The following is a 21,231-nucleotide window of genomic DNA, read 5'->3' as shown; positions in this document are numbered from 1 at the left end:
GCTCTTCCCCAGACTTGTATCAACATTAAATATTAGGTAGGAGGAGTCCAGGGGACTGGCATTTATTTATGTTAACATTTTAGTGATGAACTTAACAAAATGAACCACCCCACAAAGTCCTTCCCCATTCCTCTGTGAGCTCATGAAAACAGCCCGATCATGGGTCAGTTCTGCAGGTGTTCTCGTAGAACAATCTCACTTGTTATTTGCACCCTATCTCCTTTCCCTTTTTGCTTTCTCCTTTCCCTTTTTTCACTTCCCTTTGCTTTTCCCTCTTTCTTCTTTTCTCTCTCTTTCTTTAATTCTTTTATTGAAACACAGGATTTAAAAATAGAGCTCCACTCAAACCTGCATGATAATAGCATATCTGTGAATTTGTTTTTTGGTTCAACTTAGAGTGGAAGCTCCAGTGTAAAGTAAACTCCCATTTGAACTCTGCAGATCCCTTTACATTTGCTGCTGCAGATTTTAACTCTTTCTGAAGTGAAAGCAAGAACAGAGAAAATAAGGATTAGATATTTGCAGCATTCATCTTAGTGACAAAAACCTTTGAATTTCCACCATGATGAGAAATTGTGAAGGTGGCCAGAGGAATAGATCTATCAGGGGCCTGATGAAGCACTGTGTTGGTGAAAGTAAATAAATAACTAGCAGAGATTGATTGTAGCATTAACTTCCCTAAGGGGATTCATGAAATGGTCAGGACTTTTATGATTTTGCTGTGGGGGATGTGGGGCAAGGAACACTATGAATAAAGGGTTATCTAAACAAGAATGGCAGCTGTTCTGAATCACAGCAGAAAATGTAAGCTTTTTGGCCTGAGAGTATCTCTCTAATCCTTGATGAGGATATTATGAAAACAAAGGGGAAATAAGACAGGATTAATAACTGGAATTTTAATAACATTGGGGCTCAGGAAATGGTTATATTCTTTAAAGAGTCCGCTGTCCTGCAGTCTGACTTGATAAGTGCTCCAGTATCCTGTTCATTGTGTCTGTTATAGGGAAGGATTAATATGTTGTGGTTTAAGAATATTTAGTTATTTTAAGGCTCTTATTAATTCACAGACTCATTTGACATTTTAAATTGTGTACGTTTACAGTTCACTGTACTGGAAGGCTGAATATGTCAAATGGCTAAAATTTTAGTTTGTTAACTAATAGAATATACTTTTTTCAATCCATTAATTAATTTAGGGGACAGTAACAATGTTTTTAAGGGGCAAAAAGTAAAACAGATTCTAATTTTAGTGACAACATAACTTTAGAGGATATTAAATTAGTTTATGAAATACGACAGTATGTGGTTTTCAAGTAACATTAGCAACAACAATTTGTATTTCTTTGAAAACCTTTTTACCAATTTTTATTAAAATTTTATTTCAAACTTATTCTGTTCACCAATTTGATGTCTTATTGGAGTTTAGGTTTTAAAATATCCCACGATACAAAAAAACAAACCACAAAACATACAGAATGGTTGAAGAGATCAACTTTCAACATATAAAAAATTAATTTTATTGAAAATATATTATTTAGAGTTTCCCATTACAGATTTGGTCATAGTTCTCATCGTATGGATTTGCATTTTCACTTCTCGGACTGTATATTGAAATTGGGATGTATGTGCTCTGGAAATTAAAAGCATAGTAGTAAGTGAATACTACTATGTTAGCATAATATGCAAGCACATATATTTAAGAAATTTAAATAATGTACAGTTATATATGTAATGTACACTATTTCTATACATACCTACATACATAGTACTATTGACCCTTGAATATTTTGGTTCCACTTACAGGGAAATTTTTTTCAATAAGTACTGTACTGTTTTCCATCTCTGCTTGGGAGTCTGCAGAGACAGAGGGCTGATTGTATGCATTGTTGAACATCATTTTATAGCGAGGACTTGAGCATACATGGGTTTTTGGTACTTGTGGAGGGTCCTGGAACCAACCCTTATGGATGCTGAGGAACAACTTAAGTTTTGGGGCATTCAAAAGTTACATGTGGAATATTGACTGCCTGGGGGAAGGCCCTACTAACCCCCATGTTGTTCAAGTATCAGCTGTATGTAAACGTTGTAGGATGTGAATGGGCACCGAAGCCTTCAAGATAAATATGACCTTGCTTCTTTCTGGAACATCAAAATTTATTCAAAGTTTTATGATATGATATGATAAAAATATGATATGTTAAAAATGAAAAGAGAACGCAAACAAAATAACTTTATCAGGACATAATAGTGTTTTACAAAATGAAAACAAAATACATTGTTATTGCTTTGGGCTAAACTCCCAATCCCTGTGGATCCATCCTTTTCAGTACCTGGGCAGGGACTAGGGTGAGGCAAGGTAGGTGCCCAGGGTTCATAATGTGAGGAGGTACTCGCAGCTTCCAACCCTGAACTTGGATGACCCCGAGAGTGAGTGCTTCCTTAAATTCTGAGCCCTAGGCACTTACCTCGCCTCATTCTAGGGGGCTGCTCTGTATTTGGTGGAAAAGATTGAAAAAGATTATTCAGTTCCTTTTGTGTGGTTTTTAAGGACACTATTTCCATTATCATAATTTGTATTACTTTGATAATTTGAGAAGACTTTGTTGGGGGGTAATAAGTTATTTTGTGTAGTGGCTTGCAGTTTACAGAAGGCTTTCACCTATGTCATTGAATTATCTCATATGCCCTGTATGATGGATGAAGCAACTAGTATTCTCTTTATTGAGCATTATAAGACATGTGGGCTCCATACATTTCGGTTCACTTAACCTGACATCAAAGCATTTTCCTTGATGTCTTCCTTGTCACCATTTTTGGTTTAGCTACTCTGTAAGAGCCAGTTATTTCATGCTCAGTAAATTGTAGCTAAATTTCTGGTATATATCCAAACTAGGTCACTATCCTTTTCCCAGTGTGGAGAAGATCTCGAGAAGCTTGCTTCCATCAGAAGCATAAGGAAGGCTGTTGTAAACTCAGCTGACAGAGTGGAAAGGGCCCCCTCACAGTCTAGTAGATTAGGTAACTGGGGAGGCACATTCTCCTACCTAGTCAGATAGGTAAGGTGGCACAGCACTGATATAAGAAAGCTATTTATTTTCTCATTGTGCTCAGAGAAAAGTGATTTTCATTGTATGGGCTGTGCTCAGAAAACCTATTATGCTTTTTTTTTTTTTTTAAATATGTCTTCATTGATTTCAGAGAGAGGTAGGGTGGAGAGGGGGAGAGAAAGAAACAATGTTGAGAGAGTCATTGATCGGCTGCCTCCTGCACACCCCCCACTGGGGATCGAGCCTGCAACCCGGGCATGTGCCCTGACCAGGAATTGAGCCGCAGTCTCCTGGATCATAGATGGATGCTCAACCGCTGAGCCACGCTGGCTGGGCCTGATATGCTTTTTAAAATGTTTACAGGCTTATACAAATAGGAGTGATTTCGTAACCATCCCCTGCCACTTCCATTGGGAAAACACTTCAAACTGTATCCAGTTACCAGTGATTTGCCATGTACTTCATTATCTCTGCTTCAGCCACTGTGGTGGTGTGGCCATATCAAATGTCATCTAGTCTAAGTCACGCTTTTCCTGACTTCCTCAAATACTGTTATTCTCTCAACTATGCACCCACAGCTTCTGCTATATACTTCTGGTTTGGTATTTTTCTTAGGAGCTTGTAGAGATCAGAGATCTTTTCTTATTTATCATTTTGACTTTGGTACCCAGCATTATGTGGTAATCAGAATAAGTTCTAATAGATTGTTGAGTTGACCTTCTCAGTTGATTAAGTGAAACTATGTAAGCCGTGTTTTTTTTCCTTTTCTGAAACACAAGGTAAAGGATATATAAGACCAGAATACGGATATCTTTTTTAAAACTTCTATTCATTTTCAATTTGTATAGTCACTTGTTAGCTGCCAATATTTGTATTAATGTGAAAGATTTCCTGAGCCTTCAGACATTCCAGTGTCTAAAAGATATAAGGCTTATTTTTGATAATCACTTAGAAATAATAATGTATTGTCAAAGAGACTGAGGAAACTGCGAGAGGGAAGTAGAGGAGAAAGGATTACTAAACATAAATTAATGTATTTTTCTATCACTTCCTATACAGCCACAGTTTTTTAAAAAAATGAATTATGTTTGTGTAATTTAGTGTAAATATTTTTGAGGAATATATATACACACATTCATACACATAGGTATGTATGAACTTTCCTAAATTGAATGTCTTCTATTTTTAGTAAATATTTTGTGTGTGTTTTTTTTCACACTAGCTCTTTGAGTCCAGATGTTGATCCAGTTCTTGCTTTTCAACGAGAAGGATTTGGACGCCAGAGTATGTCAGAAAAACGCACAAAGCAATTTTCAGATGCCAGTCAATTGGATATCGTTAAAACACGAAAATCAAAAAGCATGGATTTAGGTAGTGAGTATAGTCTCCATGAATCTTTATCTAAATGGATACTTTCAGATTAAAATTGATGGTCCCAAACACATGTCTGTTTACTTTGAGCAGTAGAGAAAATAAATGTGAAATGTGGTCATTTGGCAAAAATTAGCTTTTCTCTGAGTTTGAAATAAACATATTTTTCATAAGTGGCATGTTTATATAATGTGCAATATGTTAATATATATGTTTTCTGATGAGAAAAGAAACAAACACGTGTACATATCATGCTATATTCATGTATCTTTATTTGAAACAATGAAATGTTTTGACACTGGCTGTTTAAAACTGATTTCATTGAAATAGTATTTGTTTGGTTGTGGCATTGTGAAATAAAAGAAAAAAGTTTTGGAGAGAAATCATTATCTCAATCCATGTCTAGAATTTGGATACTCCATATTTTCCTTTTCATGCTATTCTTTAAGGTTTATATAATAGAACTCTCATGTGTTGATAATTAAGGCATTTAATTGAAGTAATAATTTGAGAGATTATTTATTGTAGGAAGTATTTGAAGCAAATGAGAACAGGGAAATAACCATAATTGTTCAAACAAATACCAATCAGGTAGTGTCTCTTTTTAAATCCTAATCCACCAAAACAAATAAACAAAAAAGTAAAATAATTAATCATATCTATATACTGATTGAATGATTTTTTAAACCTTTGTTAATCAACTATAGCTTATTTATACTGTTCCTTGGTGGCTGTTTGTACCTTAAGACTAAAACCATTAATTTATCTCATGTGTAAAAGAAAAATTTGGAGATACATTGCCTTGGTTAATTATGGTATGCTAACATACAAATAACATGTGTCTGTGAAATGAAATGAATGGCATATTGCATGGAGACACTGCTTCCCCCCCTTTTGATCATGAATATTTGCTTGAGGTTCCATATTATTTGCATGAAATGTTACCTAAGAATTATCACGTAACCAAAAAGATCTGGGAATGGTTAAAGCATGTTGGGCTGTGGGACTAACTGGGTTAACCATTATACATTTACCTTTTAACAGTAGCTGACGAGACTAAACTCAGTACAGTGGATGACCAGGAAGCAGGTAAGAATGGACCATTAAACTGTTGCCATAGAAACTGTGGTCCAAGGAGCTTATCATAATTATAGAGCTGCCAATCATATTGTGTGTACACATAACTTCCAGTCTTGCACAGATGTTTTCATTGTAGGAAATCAAATTGTATAAGATGAAAAAGTTTCTGTTAGAAGAAATTTATCAGTGTAGTACATCTAAATGGAAATATAATTTAGTGGTTTAAAAATGCTTAAAACAACCTAGGTTTTCTTAATTATATTTGTGTAGGATTGTTTTGTCACAACTTGAGAAAAATTAAAATCCTGAAAACATGATCTCCTGGGTAGACTCTTGTTTTTAGGTTATTTCTTTGATGCCTAGGTTAACTTCCAAGGAAAGATTCTCAAAGTGGTGACTTTGATTTGAAGGGTAATAATAGCACAGATGTGAATATTTGTCACTGAAGGACAGCATCCAGGCATTGCTGTCATTGTTCACTCCGAAACCTGTTTCTGTTTCTAATGCAGGAATTAGCTCGTAGCTACCTGACATTGAAATGAGACTATATAATTGATATGGCTCCTTATCTTAACTTTGTGAACCTGTTTAAAAGTATTTTTTTGTTTGTTTTGTTTTGTTAACTATTTAGGACTGACTTCCAAAATGCTTTCTCAGTCATCCCATAATGGATTATGTTGAACTGGGATTTTGCATTATAGCATATTTTGTTTATGTTATTTATTAAAATAATCAAAGGAAAGTTTTTATTTGCAATTAAAGCAATATGCTTTGTACAGTTGAGCATGATTTATTATTATAAATTTAGAAAAGTGTTTTTATTATTCTAGGTCCAGTATAATGTAGCTCTTCTACCACTTACCACTAATTAGCTTAATTCACCTTTTTAACCTACAGTAGTAATTGGTTTTATCCTGCTTGAAAATATGTATCCCATATATATATGTAAAGATTATTGTGAACATGGTTGGACTTTTCACATTCTGTAGAGTAAAAGATAGATTGTAAAATTACATCCAATAAATCACAGGATTCACTGTAGTACAAGGCAATTAACTATAGCCTCGGCCCTTATTAAGTAGTTATTTCTCTTATCAAACATAAGAGTCATTGAAATTTTGAAATAGGGCTAAAGAAAAACTTTTTGATAGTTTGTATATGTAAATTAGTGATTAGTTTTTGGAGTTACTAGTATGCAGTACTTTTAGGAATTAACTTTTATCCAAATTAATTTTCATAAAAACCAAATTGAACTGTTGAGGTTCAATGAATTTATATACTATGCCTATTATGTAAAATAAGGAAAATACTTAATTTAACCAACTCATTACTACTAAAAAAGAAAAGAACAATTCATTGTGATTGAAAAATGACATATCCAGATTTTTAACTGAAAACATTAAATGACTTTCATGGTGAGAAGGGGAATTTTATAATCTTAATTGAATCATGTGTTCGTAGTGTTTTAACTTCCTAGATATAAAGAGCATCTTTTTTTTGCACTATGTACAGCCCATTCTACTAAATTAAATTGGAATAACTTGGGGGGGAAATTACTAAATAGATGCCAAATTTTCAGTTATTTTTGTTTCTTCACCTCACTTGAATTAAGATTATCATGATTTTATAGTTTAGTTCAGAGTTTTTTGGTAGAGTCATAGTGGCAGTTTAGCATAGATTGTCTGTCTAGCCATACACCTTTTATAATGAAAATTGAATTCTATTTCCCTTTGCCCTTGCAAAAAACATCCTCTACTTTTTTTTTTTTTTTTTTTCAGTAAGAGGGGTAGGAATAGAAAACTAGACCTAGGGAAAGTAGTATGATTGTGATTTTCATTTAATTCCTAGATTTAGGGGTCTTTTGTGATTTTCAGAGGTAAGTTTACTTTCTGAAAGAAGAGACAAAAGGAATAAGAAGAGAATTGGGTTTCTAACAGTTTAATCCTTGAATATAAAAGATAAACAAAGTATCCTAATGGCCTAAAAGATTTATATAAAGAGCTTTAAAATTAAAAGATAGTTGTTTTTGTGTATGTGTGTGTGTGTGTGTGTGTATGTAGATACAACTAATCCTTTGCCCATGTTTTAATAGACAAATTTTCAATTTTCCTTACTTGTAAATGCTGAGTTTTTAATATTAGCAACCTCAGTAACACTCATTCAGGAATCTAAGCATTAAACCTTTGTTAAAGTTTCTTTGACAAATATAATACTTAAGTGAATGATATCCATTTTACAGATCAAGAAAATCAATAAGCTCTTTCTGTAAAGGACCAGATAGTAAATATTTACTTACGCCTGGCAGACCAGTCTCTGTAGCAATTACTTAATTCTGATGCGGCGTGAAAGCAGCCACGGAATATATGTAAACAAAGAGGCATGGTTGTGTTCCAAAATTTTTTTCCAGATTTGGCCCAAGGTTCGCCGATCCCTCTTATAGATTCACAAATTATAGGTGTGTTTTTTTTTTTAACATTTTATTGTGAAAATTTTCAACCGTATATAAATATAGAGACAGTAGTTCATTGACCTCTCATATATCCCATACCCACCATTGATAATTATCAACATTTGCCAAAATGTTATTCTACAGTGTAACCTTTGAATTACACTTAAAAAATATCTGTTGCTTGTTAAATTATACTTTCTTTTTCTTCCCAGATTTAAAAAATTTTTCTTTGTTAATCCTCACCCAAGGATATTTCTTCCATTGATTTTTTTAGAGAATGGAAGGGAGGGAAGGAGGGAGACAGACAGACAGACAGACATCAATGTGAGAGAGACACATTGATTGGTTGCCTCCTGCATGGCCCCGCTGGGGGGCCAGGGAATGAACGTGCAACCCAGGTACGTGCCCTTGATGGTAATCGAACCCACAGCCTTTCTGTGCTTGGCCAACACTCTAACCACTGAGCCACAGCTGCCAGGGCTGTGTTTATGTCTTTTAATAAATACATATATTTATATACACATACGCACTTATATGTACATATAAATATTTATATACACGTAAATTGTATGCATTTGTTTTAATAAATGTATGCCATTTCTAAAATTCATTATTAAAGTTTTAGTGCTCTGAGTACATAAAGTCAAATTTCAGCTAACTTTTCATAAAGAGAAGCTTATATACATAGATTATGTTTTTATGATAATCTCTGCTGGAAGCATGAAATCTTTATTGCAGATAGAGAGAAAGATAGGCAGACAGACAGAATAAATATACATACATACATATATAGGGATGGGCAAAAGTAGGTTTATAGTTGTGAGTATGCGAAAGTTTATCCTTTTTTTTAAAAATATGTTTTTATTGATTTCAGGGAGAGGAGGGAGAGGAAGAGAGAGATAGAAACATCAAGGATGAGAGTCATTGATCGGCTGCCTCCTGCACATCCCCTGCTGGGGATCGAGCCCCCAAGTGGGACATATGCCCTGACTGGGAATCAAACCATGACCTCCCGGTTCATAGGTCGATGCTCAACCACTGAGCCAGGCCAGCCAGTCCAGAGTTTATTCTTGTTGAGTTAATAAAGCTACTGAGAAAGACAAATATCACATGCTCTCACTTATATGTGGAATCTAATGAACAAAATAAACAGATGATCAAAATAGGTCCAGAGGCATGGATGCATGGAAAGATTGACAGGTCTCAAAGGGGAGAGGGGTGGGGAAACTAGAAGAGATTAACCAAATTATGTATATGCATAACCTATGGACACTGACAGTAGTGTGGGGAAGGCCTGTGATGGGGTAGGGGCTGGGTGGAGAAGGGTGAAGGGGTGCAAAGTGGGGGTCATCTGTAATACTATCAACAATATATTTAAAAAAAGCTACTGTAATAATCATAACCTGCATGACAATTGTAAACCTACGTTTACCTCCCCCAGTATGCATACACATGTCCTTTATGAATCCAAGAAATCACCAGATAATTTGCTTTATTTATGTTTATAGAACCCAAATGCAGCTGGCAAGTTATCAAAATTGATAGGTATGATTTATTCAGAAAAAGACCTTCCCAATGCCAATTCTAGGACATATAAAGGTAGATGTCTCTGCCCAGGAATGATCTTTTCCCATTCACTTGGGTTCCTTCCTGTGACATGACTTTATGGGTATTTAGAACATGAACTTATGAAAAGTTATACTAGTGCTATCAAGAGAAAAACTAATATTGATCATCCTGGAAAGAAATAGTTTACGTGAATTTTTGTCATAGTCTTTATATATGCAAACCTGCATTGAGAAAGTTAAATAAACCATCTTTTTCTCCCAAGCACAATAATTTATGGAATATTATTTCTTCATTGGAATTATCTGTCTGCCTATGTTACATTTTTGACATATTTATTCTAACTTAAAACTGTTATTTTATTGTAAATATTAGGTGAAAGATGTAATGTAAATGAATCTTTAAGAGATAATTCTGGTTTGACTCTCTGAATTTAATTTTTATTCTGTTTTACACTCTGAGCCATGGAAAGCCCATGTCATAACCATGTGTTTTTTAGGTCATACCATACCAGGGCTATTCCTGAACTATTGATCAGTATATGGGCTGATGACCCATGTAGAAATGAAATAGTCTCCTACCCTCCCACTTTTTTTGCATGTGTCTTTTTAACAATGTAACTGAAGAACTGGTTCTGTAACTTGGGTTGCCCAGGTGGGAGTACAAAGCTGCTATTTCAGTCATCTAGAGGCTAAATTTACATACTTTTGAGTCCCAGGTCGGGCAGTGATGGATGATACTGTCTTACCTAGTTAAAAAAATTTGTTTTGATTGCCTTCTAAAGGTTGGTGCTTTTGGTATTATCTCAGGCCTTTCTGCCCTAGATCCTCAAGAAATAGGGGCAAATTCTGAATTCCCTGAGCTCTTCCCTGCTGTCTTATCGAAAATATTTTTGGTAACTGTTAAGTCGTCTTCCTTCTATTTATCACTTGTTTCTCAAACAGTTATTCCCAAGCCTGGAGGTCAGAGTCCTCATGTCAGCTCTTTAGCCTTTCCTCCTTTACCTCTTTCTAGGGAGAGCCCTTATGTAATTTGTTTCTGTTCAAACCTTCTGTTGCTCTTTCCATAGAATGTTAATATTGTCCAGAATTAGGTTTCTGCCTGGTGTCAGGGTGCCCTTAATGGTATCAGTGACATGAAATCTTTTGTGCTATCTTTACTTAGGAGTTGTGTGAATCTGCACTATACTTGATGAAGCTCATTGATATGAGAGTTTAACTTTTGTTAAAAATAATTTTGAACTGTTAGAAACTGATTTCAGCAAGTTACAAAGCTTACCCTTGGTTGCTCACCTTAGCCTTTCATTGTGCTCTACAAGTGAGCCTTTGGCTTATTCTGGTTCTTTTAGATTATTTACATAATTTGGAGCAAATGATTTCACAAAAATTTCATCTGTTGGGCTGAAAATGGAAACTAATAACTTAAAGCTTAAAGTTTTTTCTCATGAAAATAAAGAAGATAGAAAAAATTTAATATATATTTGGGGAAAATAAAAACTAGCTATTTATTATTTTATACCCTTTCATCTGTTTGTTTATGTCCTTGATTTTTTTCCATAATTTGTGAATGTTCAGGAATACAAATTCCACCACTAATTCTAGCTAACATTCTGTTTTTATAACCCTCCAAGGTTCCCCCAGCAGAGATGTGGGGCCTTCCCTGGGTCTGAAGAAGTCGAGCTCATTAGAAAGTCTGCAGACGGCAGTTGCTGAGGTGACTTTGAATGGGGATATTCCTTTCCATCGCCCACGGCCACGGATAATCAGAGGAAGGGGATGCAATGAGAGCTTCAGAGCTGCCATTGACAAGTCTTATGATAAACCCACAGTAGATGATGATGATGAAGGCATGGAGACATGTAAGTTTATAATGTCAGAAAGAAGAGCAGTTACAAATAGCTCTATAATGTAGCAGTTTTTAAAGTGTGCTTTAGAGAACGCTGGGGCTTCACAGTACCCTTACAGGGAGGTCTAAACTATTTTCATAATAATAATAACAACTTAATTACCTTTTTATTCTCATTCTCTCACAAGTATAAGTGGGATTTTCTAGGGGCCACATGTCATGTGATATTGCAATTGATTGAATGCAGGTCAGTAAAAGAATCTGTCTTTTTACACAGGTTTTAAAGAGATTTGCTAAAATATAAAACAGTACTGTTGTTCTCGCTATTATTTTTGTAAATGCAGTTATTTTTTTATAAAAATATAGTTTCTGTTAACATGAAATTTATTTTTTATAAAGTAATTAATATTTTTAAACTTTCTCAGTTTTAATTGAGTAAATATTGATAGATATAAGCCACATAATTTTTATTTTGAGTTCTTAGTAATTTTGAGGAGCATAAAGGTATCCTGAGACCCAAATGTTTGAAAACCACTGCTATAGAGTATATGTATAATGTGATGTCTCCAATAACTATATGTAATAATCTATGATTTTGAAAACATATTTCTATTTTGTTTTTATGAATTACTCTTGCTTTTCTTGAACTGAGCTGAACTGAAATACACACTGTGAGTGTGTATTTACAAATTGCAAAATACTTTAAGCCAAGATAATGAAAAGTCAAAGGTTAATATGAATGAACAATGTTTTCCATAGTATATTGAGAAAATAATTAACATTTATAAATATGTACAAATGAATGCTTCAGGGAGTTAACAACCAGTTATGGTATGTATATAACCAAAATGGGGAGCATCTGTAATGCTCTCGACAATAATTTTTTTAAAAATAAGGGAAAAACTCTACTAGTCTATTTACTTAGAAGAGAAAGGGCTTAGGAGTTCTAATAGTAAAAACTATTGATTAGCTTATACTGTTCATAACTACTGATTTACATTTTAGTTTTTTAACTTTAAATGTGACTTATCTATAAACCACTGTAAGAAAAGTTGTAGACACCACAGCTTGAAGTTAAGGCAAATGGATTGCAAATTACTTGCAATTTAACTTTTAGATGGGACACTTCTCTCAGACATATATATGTAAGGAAAATTGTGGTGAGAAAGAAGAGTTTTTGTTTTTTGATGTTTTTATTGATTTTAGAGAGGAGGGGAGAGGTAAAGGGAGATAAAAACATCAGTGAGCAAGAAACATTGATTGGCTGCCTCCTGCAAGCCTGCTACTGGGGACTGAGCCTGCAATCCAGGCATGTCCCCTGACCAGGAATCGAACCATCAACCTGTTGGTGCGTGGGACTACGTTCAACCATTGAGGCATACCGGCCGGGTGAGGAAGAAGAATTTTAAATAAAAATCACATTCTCAGGAGATTTAAAGCAAAATCATATAATTTTTGCCTGTCACATGTAATGTGTTTGGCAAGATGAATATTGCTGCCATAATGTAACATGCAAAGTAAAACTTAGAGAGAAGATTGCTGTACCTTGTCCGCCTCCCATTTGTCTGTCTAAATCTGGACAGTTTTTTCCCCCCACTTCATCCAGCCAGTGATTTCAGATATATGCAGCATATTCTTGCCAGATGAAGAACATATTTTCTATTTTTGCTGCCAACCCTGGTCTTCAAGATCCTGAGTCATAAGAGCTTTCGACCAATGAGTTTTCTCCCATTGTACCAATGGTTCCTTGCCATTCTAACAAATATGACTTGTGCAGCCCTTCTAGGGTAGGAACCCTGTTACCTGTAGACAGTGCCTTTGTCTCTCCTGGGTATATATTTAATACGAGATGCAGTACTTGACCCCTCAGTATTTGTTTTTTTAAGCATCTACAATTTATGATGCTTCTGAACCTGTACTTGTTAAAATGTTATTTAAATTCCCTTATTAAATACAGTTTTTTCCTCATAAGTTACTCATTTCAAATGCAACAGGAGATGGAATCCTTATCAATATGGGGCATGTTCTTAATTCTATGGGGACAGCCTCCAGAGCTTCCCAGCAACGTGGACATCTAAACTTGCCCCTATGTAAACTTAGTTTCCTTTTTAAATTGGAAATAATGTATTTATGAATATTATATTAAAACTTATTCATCCAACTATCATCAAGACACAAAAAAGTAAATTGACTGATTACAATTTGTGAGCTAGAAATGAAGTTCTGGACAAGGCTGGCAGTGGCACTTGCGACATGAGCACTTAAACTACAAAGTACCATGTTTTCCAAAGTCCTGATTTTTTTCAGACCGGTCTGCTGAACTTTGGATGGCAGATGAAATGCAACTATCATACATTTCACATATTTGCAGTTTGAATTGTTGAAATTGAATTAATAGAGTGGAGCAAACACTGACCTGGAGTTCAGATAACTTGCACCCTAGTCTACATTCTTGCAACCAGTTTGGAATTTTGGTCAAGCCATTTAAAGCCCTTGAGCTTTAATTTTCTCATTTTAAAACTGAAGATTTGAACAACTAGGTCACAGATTTGGACAACTAGGATAACTAGATACACAGGACAGCACAGTCAGATTGTGTATACTGACATCTGGTCAGGCGGGGCCATCAGTGGTTTGCAGGCAGCCAGGAAGCAAATGGGAGGCTAAGCAGGTGAGACTCTACAAAGGCTACGAGCTTCACCCCCCCCCCATCACCACTTCTCTGCCTTGACAGTTGGGGGGGGTGTTTAATCACTTTTAATACATTGTGGTTCTTTGTAAATTTTAATTAAATAAAAGGTAGTTTGCTGTTATTCATAAAAAGTTTGAAAAGCTCTGGTTTAGATGGTTTCTGAGGTAGGTCCCTTCTAGTGTTCATATTGCATAATTCTGTGTATACCTGTTCAGTTACCTCCCTAAATCCATCCTGCTATCCTCTCTCACTCTGTAAGGCCATGAAGGAAAACACCACCATGTCTGTTTTATTCCTGCAGAAACAAGCACAAGGCTTGGCAAATCATAGGATTCAGTGAATATTTGTTATATCAGTAAGTAAGCTCCTACGTAACTAGCACCATTGTGTGCCTGAGAGAGGGAGAGAGGAGGAGAGAGAGGGGGGCACTTTCAGAATGCAGTGAGTGGGATGGTCCTGACACTTTGCTGTTCCTGTTCGTGCCCCACACTGGAACTGCATGTCCCTGACCTCAATACCTCAGCAAACTGGTTTTTTTTTTCCAAAAAATGTATATATACACACACACACACCTTTCCTGTATATATTATATAGAAAATATATGTCTATAATCTGTCAAGGCTTGTGTTATTGTGATGGTCATTAGACTGTCACCTTTACATGTGACTAGAAAGAGGAAGGTGTTTTATGGCCCCAGTCATGAGAAAGAAGTCAGCTCAGCTAGCTCTTCCTTTTCAGAGCCTGGCTTGTGGATTCTCATAGCACATTTCCTGTTGCTGGGCCTTCCCAGAATCTGCATTCTCATTTCTGGTTGTACTCCTGCATCCCCGCCTTGCATCTCTGACCCTTGCTGTGTGTCCAGCATCCTGCTATTGTCTGTGCTCTGTGGGACTCTGGCAGAGGGTGCTTTCTTGTAAGGTGGTATGATTCAGCTGCAGCCGCCTGTTGAAATGAAAATGCCAACCACTATTGAACGTTGCTTTGAAAAGAGGACCACTGTCTGAGGAGAGCATTTTTTGTTACCCAGGATGTCCTGTAAGGATGCATTCAGTGCACCCTGGAAACACTGGGATGGGGAGGGGCTGTTGTTGGAAAGCTGCGTAAGGAGGGAGACTAGGCTGGATGGTGTGGACAGACTTATTTGTTTTCTTCCCTCACTGAGCCCTTTTCATCTTAGGCATGGGCACCATTGATTGCTCTTGTCACTTGGGTTGAGCATCTCCCCAGTGGCTATATTTCATGCCTCTAAACAGGCTTGCCTTTTCTCAGCAGCGTTGAAATCATGGCATTGACACAGCACTGGGGGCCAAGAAACTGGGGCAGGATCCCTGTGGTATCTGGTGTCTGTCATCTTCTGTAACACTTACTTTCTTCCCATGAAGAAGGCAGAAGCTAGCGTTTTTGTCTCATTTAATCCATCTGACCTTTCCATGTTGTATGTCCGTCTGGATAAAAATGGAGCTTTGCACCCTGGGACCCATTATCTCCAAGATCCTACCTGTGTTTGACAGGTCAGGGCATATACAATCTGCTGCCTCTTCTATGCAAATTACATACCCTGCTCTGCTCTCAGCAAATGGCTTCTGTATCCCCCGTAATTAATCAGTTTCTGTTGCTACCAAGAAAATGTATGCAATAACATTTCCTTGTTTTCTTTTTAAAATATAGTTCAATTTTTTCTAAATTAAAAGTTGCCAAAGTGTAAGCCTTACTATCAGTTCAGTAACAGCTTTTTGTTGGGGTCAAGGAGGTGAAACACAACAAAACCAAGTACTATCCTACTAATCGTCCCTGTTAATTTTAAGATGTATGAAGTTTAGAATTTTTTTTTTAAGTTTCTTTATCTTTATTGCTGAAAATATTAGATGTCCCCTTTTTATCGCCATTGATCCCCTCCAGCCCACATCAATCCCACCCCCAGGCTTTCCCCATACCAATGTCTGTGTCCATGGGTTATGCTTATAAACATATAAGTTCTTTGATTAATCTCTCCCCACCCTTTCCCCACCCCCACCTTCCCTCTGAGATGCCTCAATCTGTTCCATTCTTCTATGTGTCTGGATCCATTTTGTTCATCAGTTTATTTTGTTTATTATATTCCACATATAAGTGAGATCATGTGGTATTTGTCTTTCTCTGACTGGTTTATTTCACTTACAATAATACTTTTTAGTTCCATCCATGCTGTGCCAAAGGATAAAAGATCCTTCTTTTTTACAGCCACATAGTATTTTCCATGGTGTAAATGTCCCACAGCTTTTTTTACCCACTCATCTACTGATGGGCACTTGGGCTGTTTCCAGATCTTAGCTGTTGTAAATGGCGCTGCTACAAACATAGGGGCGCATAAGTTCTTTGTGATTCGTGTTTCGGGTTCCTTAGGATATATTCCTAGAAGTGGGATCACTGCATCAAATGGCAAGTCAATTTTTAATCTTTTGAGGGAACTCCATACTGCTTTCCATAGTGGCTGCACCAGTCTGCATTCCCACCAGCAGAGTACTAGGGTTCTCCTCTCTCCACATCCTCGCCAGCACATGTTGTTTGTTGATTTGTTGATGGTAGCCATCCTGACAGGTGTGAAGTTATACCTCATTGTGGTTTTAATTTGCATCAATTTGATGATTAGTGATGTTGAGCATTTTTTCATATGTCTCTTGGCCATCTGTATGTCCTCTTTGGAGAAGTGTCTATTTAGTTCCTTTGCCCATTTTTTAATTTGATTGTCTGTCTTCCTTTTGTTAAGTTGTAGGAGTTCCTTATAGATTTTGGCTATTAACCCTTTATCAGCTGTGTCTTTGGCAAATATGTTCTCGCATACAGTGGGCTCCCTTTTCGTTTTGTTAATGTTTTTTTTCCCTGTGCAGAAGCTTTTTATTTTGATGTAGTCCCATTTGTTTATTTTTTCCATAGTTTCTCTTGCCGTAGGAGATGTATCAGCAAATATATTGCTACCAGAGAGGTCTGAGATTATGCAACCTATGTTTTCCTCTAGGATTTTTATGGTTTAATGTCTTACATTTAAGTCTTTTATTCATTTTGAATTTACTTTTGTGTATGGTGTAAGTTGGTGGTCTAGTTTCACTTTTTTGCATGTACCTGTCCAATTTTCACAACACTATTTATTGAAGAGACTGTGTTTACTCCATTGTATCTTCTTACCTCCTTTGTCAAACACTAGTTGACCATAATGACATGGCTCAATTTCTGGGCTCTCTTTTCTGTTCCACTGATCTATATGTCTGTTCTTGTGGCAGTACTAGGCTGTTTTGAATACAGTGGCTTTTTAGTATAACTTGATATCTGGTATTGTGATCCCTCCAACTTTGTTCTTCTTTCTCAAGATTGCCATGGCTATTTGGCGTGTTTTTTGGTTCCATATAAATTTTCGAAGTGTTTGTTCTAGATCTGTGAAATATGCTGATGGTATTTTAATAGGTATTGAATTGGATTTATAGATTGCTTTGGATAATATGGACATTTTAATGATGTTAATTATTACAATCCATGAACATGGTATATTTCTCCATTTGTTTATATCTTCCTCTATTTCTTTTTTCAGTATCCTGTAGTTTTTCAAGTATAGGTCTTTTAAATCTTTGGTTAAGTTTATTCCTAGGTTTCTTATTTTTTTAGTTGCAATGGTAAATGGGATTGTTTTCTTAATTTCTCTTTCTGAGAGTTCATTATTGGTATATAAAAATGCCATTGATTTCCAGGTGTTAATTTTGTATCCTGCTACCTTGCTGAATTCACTTATTAAATCTAGTAGTTTCTTGGTGGAGTCTTTAGGATTCTCTATGTACAATATCCTGTCATCTGCAAGTAATGACAGTTTTGTTTCCTCCTTTCCAATTTGGATGCCTTTTATGTTTTCTTCTTGTCTGATCGCTATGGCTAGGACTTCCAGTACTGTGTTGAATAAGAGTGGTGAAAGTTGACATCCCTGTCTTGTTCCAGTTTTTGATGGGAATGGTTTTAGTTTTTGTCCATTGAGTATGATGTTGGCTGTAGGTTTGTCATATATGGCCTTTATTATGTTGAGGTATGATCCCTCTATTCCCACTTTGCTGAGAGTCTTTATCAAAAACGGGTATTGGATTTTATTGAATGCTTTTTCTGCACCTGTTGATATGATCATGTGATTTTTGTCTTTAAATTTCTTTTTGTGATGTACCACGTTTATTGATTCGTGAATATTTAACCAGCCTTGCATCTCTGGAATAAATCCCACTTGGTCATGATGTATGATCTTTTTTAATATATTGCTGGATCTAATTTGATAATATTTTGTTGAGGACTTTAGCATGTATGTTCATCAGTGATATTGGCCTGTAATTCTTTCTTTATAGTGTCCTTATCTCATTTTGGAATTAGGCTAATGCTGGCCACGTAAAAAGAGTTTGGAAGTGTTCCTTCCTATTGGAATTTTTGAAATAGTTTGAGAAGGACAGCTGTTAATTCTTCTTTGAATGTTTGGTAAAACTCCTGTGTGAAGCCATCCCAACCATGACTTTTGTGTGCCGAGAGCCCTTTGATTACTGCTTCAACCTCATCAGCAGTTATAGGCCTATTTAGGCTTTCTGACTCTTCCTGATTGAGTTTTGGAAGGTTGTATTTTTCTAGGAATTTATCCATTTCATCCAGGTTTTCCATCTTGGTGGCATATAGTTGTTCATAGTATTTTCTTACAATCCTTTGTATTTCTGTTGGGTCAGTTGTTATTTCATCTTTTCATTTCTGATTTTGTTTATTTGGGTCCTCTCTGTTTCTTAGTGAGTCTGGATAAGGGTTTATCAATCTTGTTTATCTTTTCGAAGAACCAGCTCTCGGTTTCATTGATCTTTTGTATTATTTTTTTAGTCTCTATGTTATTTATTTCTGCTCTGATCTTTATTATTTGTTTCCTTCTACTTACTCTGGGCTTTTCTTGTTGTTCTCTTTCTAAGTGTTAAGTTGAAGGGTTAGAGAGTCTGTTAGAATTTTTTTTTCTTCTTTGAGGTAGGCTTGTAGTGCTATGAACTTCCCCTCAGGATTGCTTTTATTGTATCCCATAGATTTGGAGTTGTGTGTTCATTTTCATTTGTTTCCAGGAAGTTTTTTATTTCTTTCTTGATCTCTTTGGTAACTCATTCATTGTTTAAAAACATGCTTTTCAGCTACCATGTATTTAAATGTTTTTTAGTGTTTTTATTGTTGATTTCTAATTTCATGGCACTGTGGTCTGAGAAGATATTTGATATGATTTCAGTCTTCTTGAACTTGTAGAGACTTGTTTTGTGTCCTAACATGTGGTCTATCTTTGAGAACGAACGTCCCATGTGCACTTGAAAAGAATGTATATTTTGCAACTTTGGGGTACAATGTTCTGTAAATGTCAATTAAATCCATGTGATCTAGTCTGTCATTTAGGGTCACTGTTTCTTTTTGTTGCTTTTTGTCTGGAAGACCTATCCAATGAAGTCAGTGGGGTGTTAAAGTACCCTAATATGACTGCATTGCTGTCAATCTCTCCCTTAAAGTCCTCTGGAAGTTTTTTATAAATTTAGGTGCTCCTATATTGGGTGCGTGTATGTTTATCAGGGTTATATCCTCTTGCTGGATTGATCTCTTTAATATTACGTAATGACCTTTCTTGTCTCTCATTATGGTCTTCATTTTGACGTGTATTTTGTTTGATATGAGTATTGCTACCCCAGGTTTTTTTTTCATTTCCATTTGCATGGAAAAATTTTTCCCATCCCTTCACTGTCATCTTGTGTGAATCTTTTGTTCTGAGGTGGGTGTCTTGTAGACAGCATATATTTGGGCCATGTTTTCTTATGCATTCAGCCACCCTATATCTTTTTATTGGGGCATTTATTCCATTTACATTTAAGATTATTATTGAAAGATACTTATCTACTGCCATTTTGTTTCTTTATGCCAATGTTTCTTATTCTCTTTATTTCTACTTCTAATTGTAGCAGTCTCTTTTACATTTCCTGTAATGCTAGATTTGTAGTGATAAAGTCCTTTAGCCTTTTTTTGTCTGGGAAGCTCTTTATTTCACCATCTATCTTGATTGATAATCTTGCTGGGTGGAGTAGTCTTGGTTTCAGATCCTTGTTTTGCATTACCCTGAATACTTCATGCCATTCCCTTCTGGCCTGTAGAGTTTCTGATGAAAAGTCAGATGACAGCCTTATGGGGGCTCCTTTGTAGGTAACAGATTGCTTTTCTCTAGCTTCCTTTAAGATTCTCTCATTGTCTTGAATTCTTGGCATTTTAATTATGATGTGTCTAGGCATGGGCCTCTTTGGACTCTTCTTGCTTGGGACTGTCTGTGCCTCCTGAACTTGTGTGACTTTTTCCTTCACCAGGTTAGGGAAGTTTTCTGCCTTCATTTCATCAGACAGGTTCTCTAACCCCTGCTTACTTTCAACCTCCTCTGGCACTTCTATAATACGAATATTGTTACATTTCATGCTGTGCCACAGCTCCTTTAGACTGTTCTCCTGTTTTTTAATTGGTTTTTGTTTTTGGGTCTGTGATCGAGTGATTTTTTTTCCTACCTTGTCTTCTAATTCACTGGTCTGATCCTCAGTTTCCTCTAATCTACTGTTTATTCCTTCCAATGTATTTTTTATTTCTACTATGTCATTCTTCATTTCTGACTGGTCATTTTTCATAGTTTCCATATCTTTTTTCATGCTGTTGAGCATCCTTACAATCAGTATTCTGAACTCTATAGCCGAGAGATTGCTTATCTCCATTTCATTTAGCTCTTTTTCTAGATGCTTCTCTTGTTCTTCCATTTGGGGCTTTTTTTTTTTGGTCTCTCCATTTTGGCTAATATTTTGGGTTTGTTTTTAAGTGTTAGATCTGCTAGGACTCTCAGTCATTTTGAAGGGTCTCGTACAGGCCAGTGTCAGAAGCAGTTTGTGACTTGCCCTCAGTACCCTGTTTGGAGCTATCAACAACCCTAGGCTTGAAGTCTCCACTGCTGGGGCTGGGTGCTTTTGGACAGGACCAAGATGCTCACCAAAGTCTGCTTACCTAAGGCCAAGGTCCCAGTGGAGATCAGGCAAAGACTCGAAGCACCCTGAACGTCTGCTTCTGCCTGCAGACTGATTAATCTGATTCTCTTAATGAGCCTCAGACTGTAGAAGCTCCACAGGATGGGGTGGGGTGGCTGGTTG

At 36.1% G+C, this 21,231-nt stretch overlaps 1 protein-coding gene across 16 annotated transcripts in view; it reads left to right on the top strand.

Moving 5' to 3' along the window:
* The window catches only part of PARD3 (par-3 family cell polarity regulator), a 720,826-nt gene that overhangs the window by 443,435 nt on the left and 256,160 nt on the right, over window positions 1–21,231 (top strand). For 7 of the 16 annotated variants that reach the window (XM_087823914.1, XM_087823901.1, XM_087823892.1 and 4 more), the window contains 3 exons: window positions 4,270–4,421; window positions 5,463–5,507; window positions 11,144–11,371. In XM_087823914.1, the coding sequence (XP_087680040.1) occupies window positions 4,270–4,421; window positions 5,463–5,507; window positions 11,144–11,371 (425 nt within the window). The remainder of the gene's footprint in view (window positions 1–4,269; window positions 4,422–5,462; window positions 5,508–11,143; window positions 11,372–21,231) is intronic. The other 9 variants (XM_087823918.1, XM_087823917.1, XM_087823916.1 and 6 more) reach the window with 4 other exon arrangements.

The sequence above is a fragment of the Miniopterus natalensis genome, chromosome 1, assembly GCF_054644295.1.
Source record: "Miniopterus natalensis isolate mMinNat1 chromosome 1, mMinNat1.hap1, whole genome shotgun sequence".
Classification (NCBI taxonomy): Eukaryota; Metazoa; Chordata; class Mammalia; order Chiroptera; family Miniopteridae; genus Miniopterus; species Miniopterus natalensis.
Note: the sequence above shows the minus strand (reverse complement) of the source record. Positions and strands in the feature narration are given on the sequence as shown.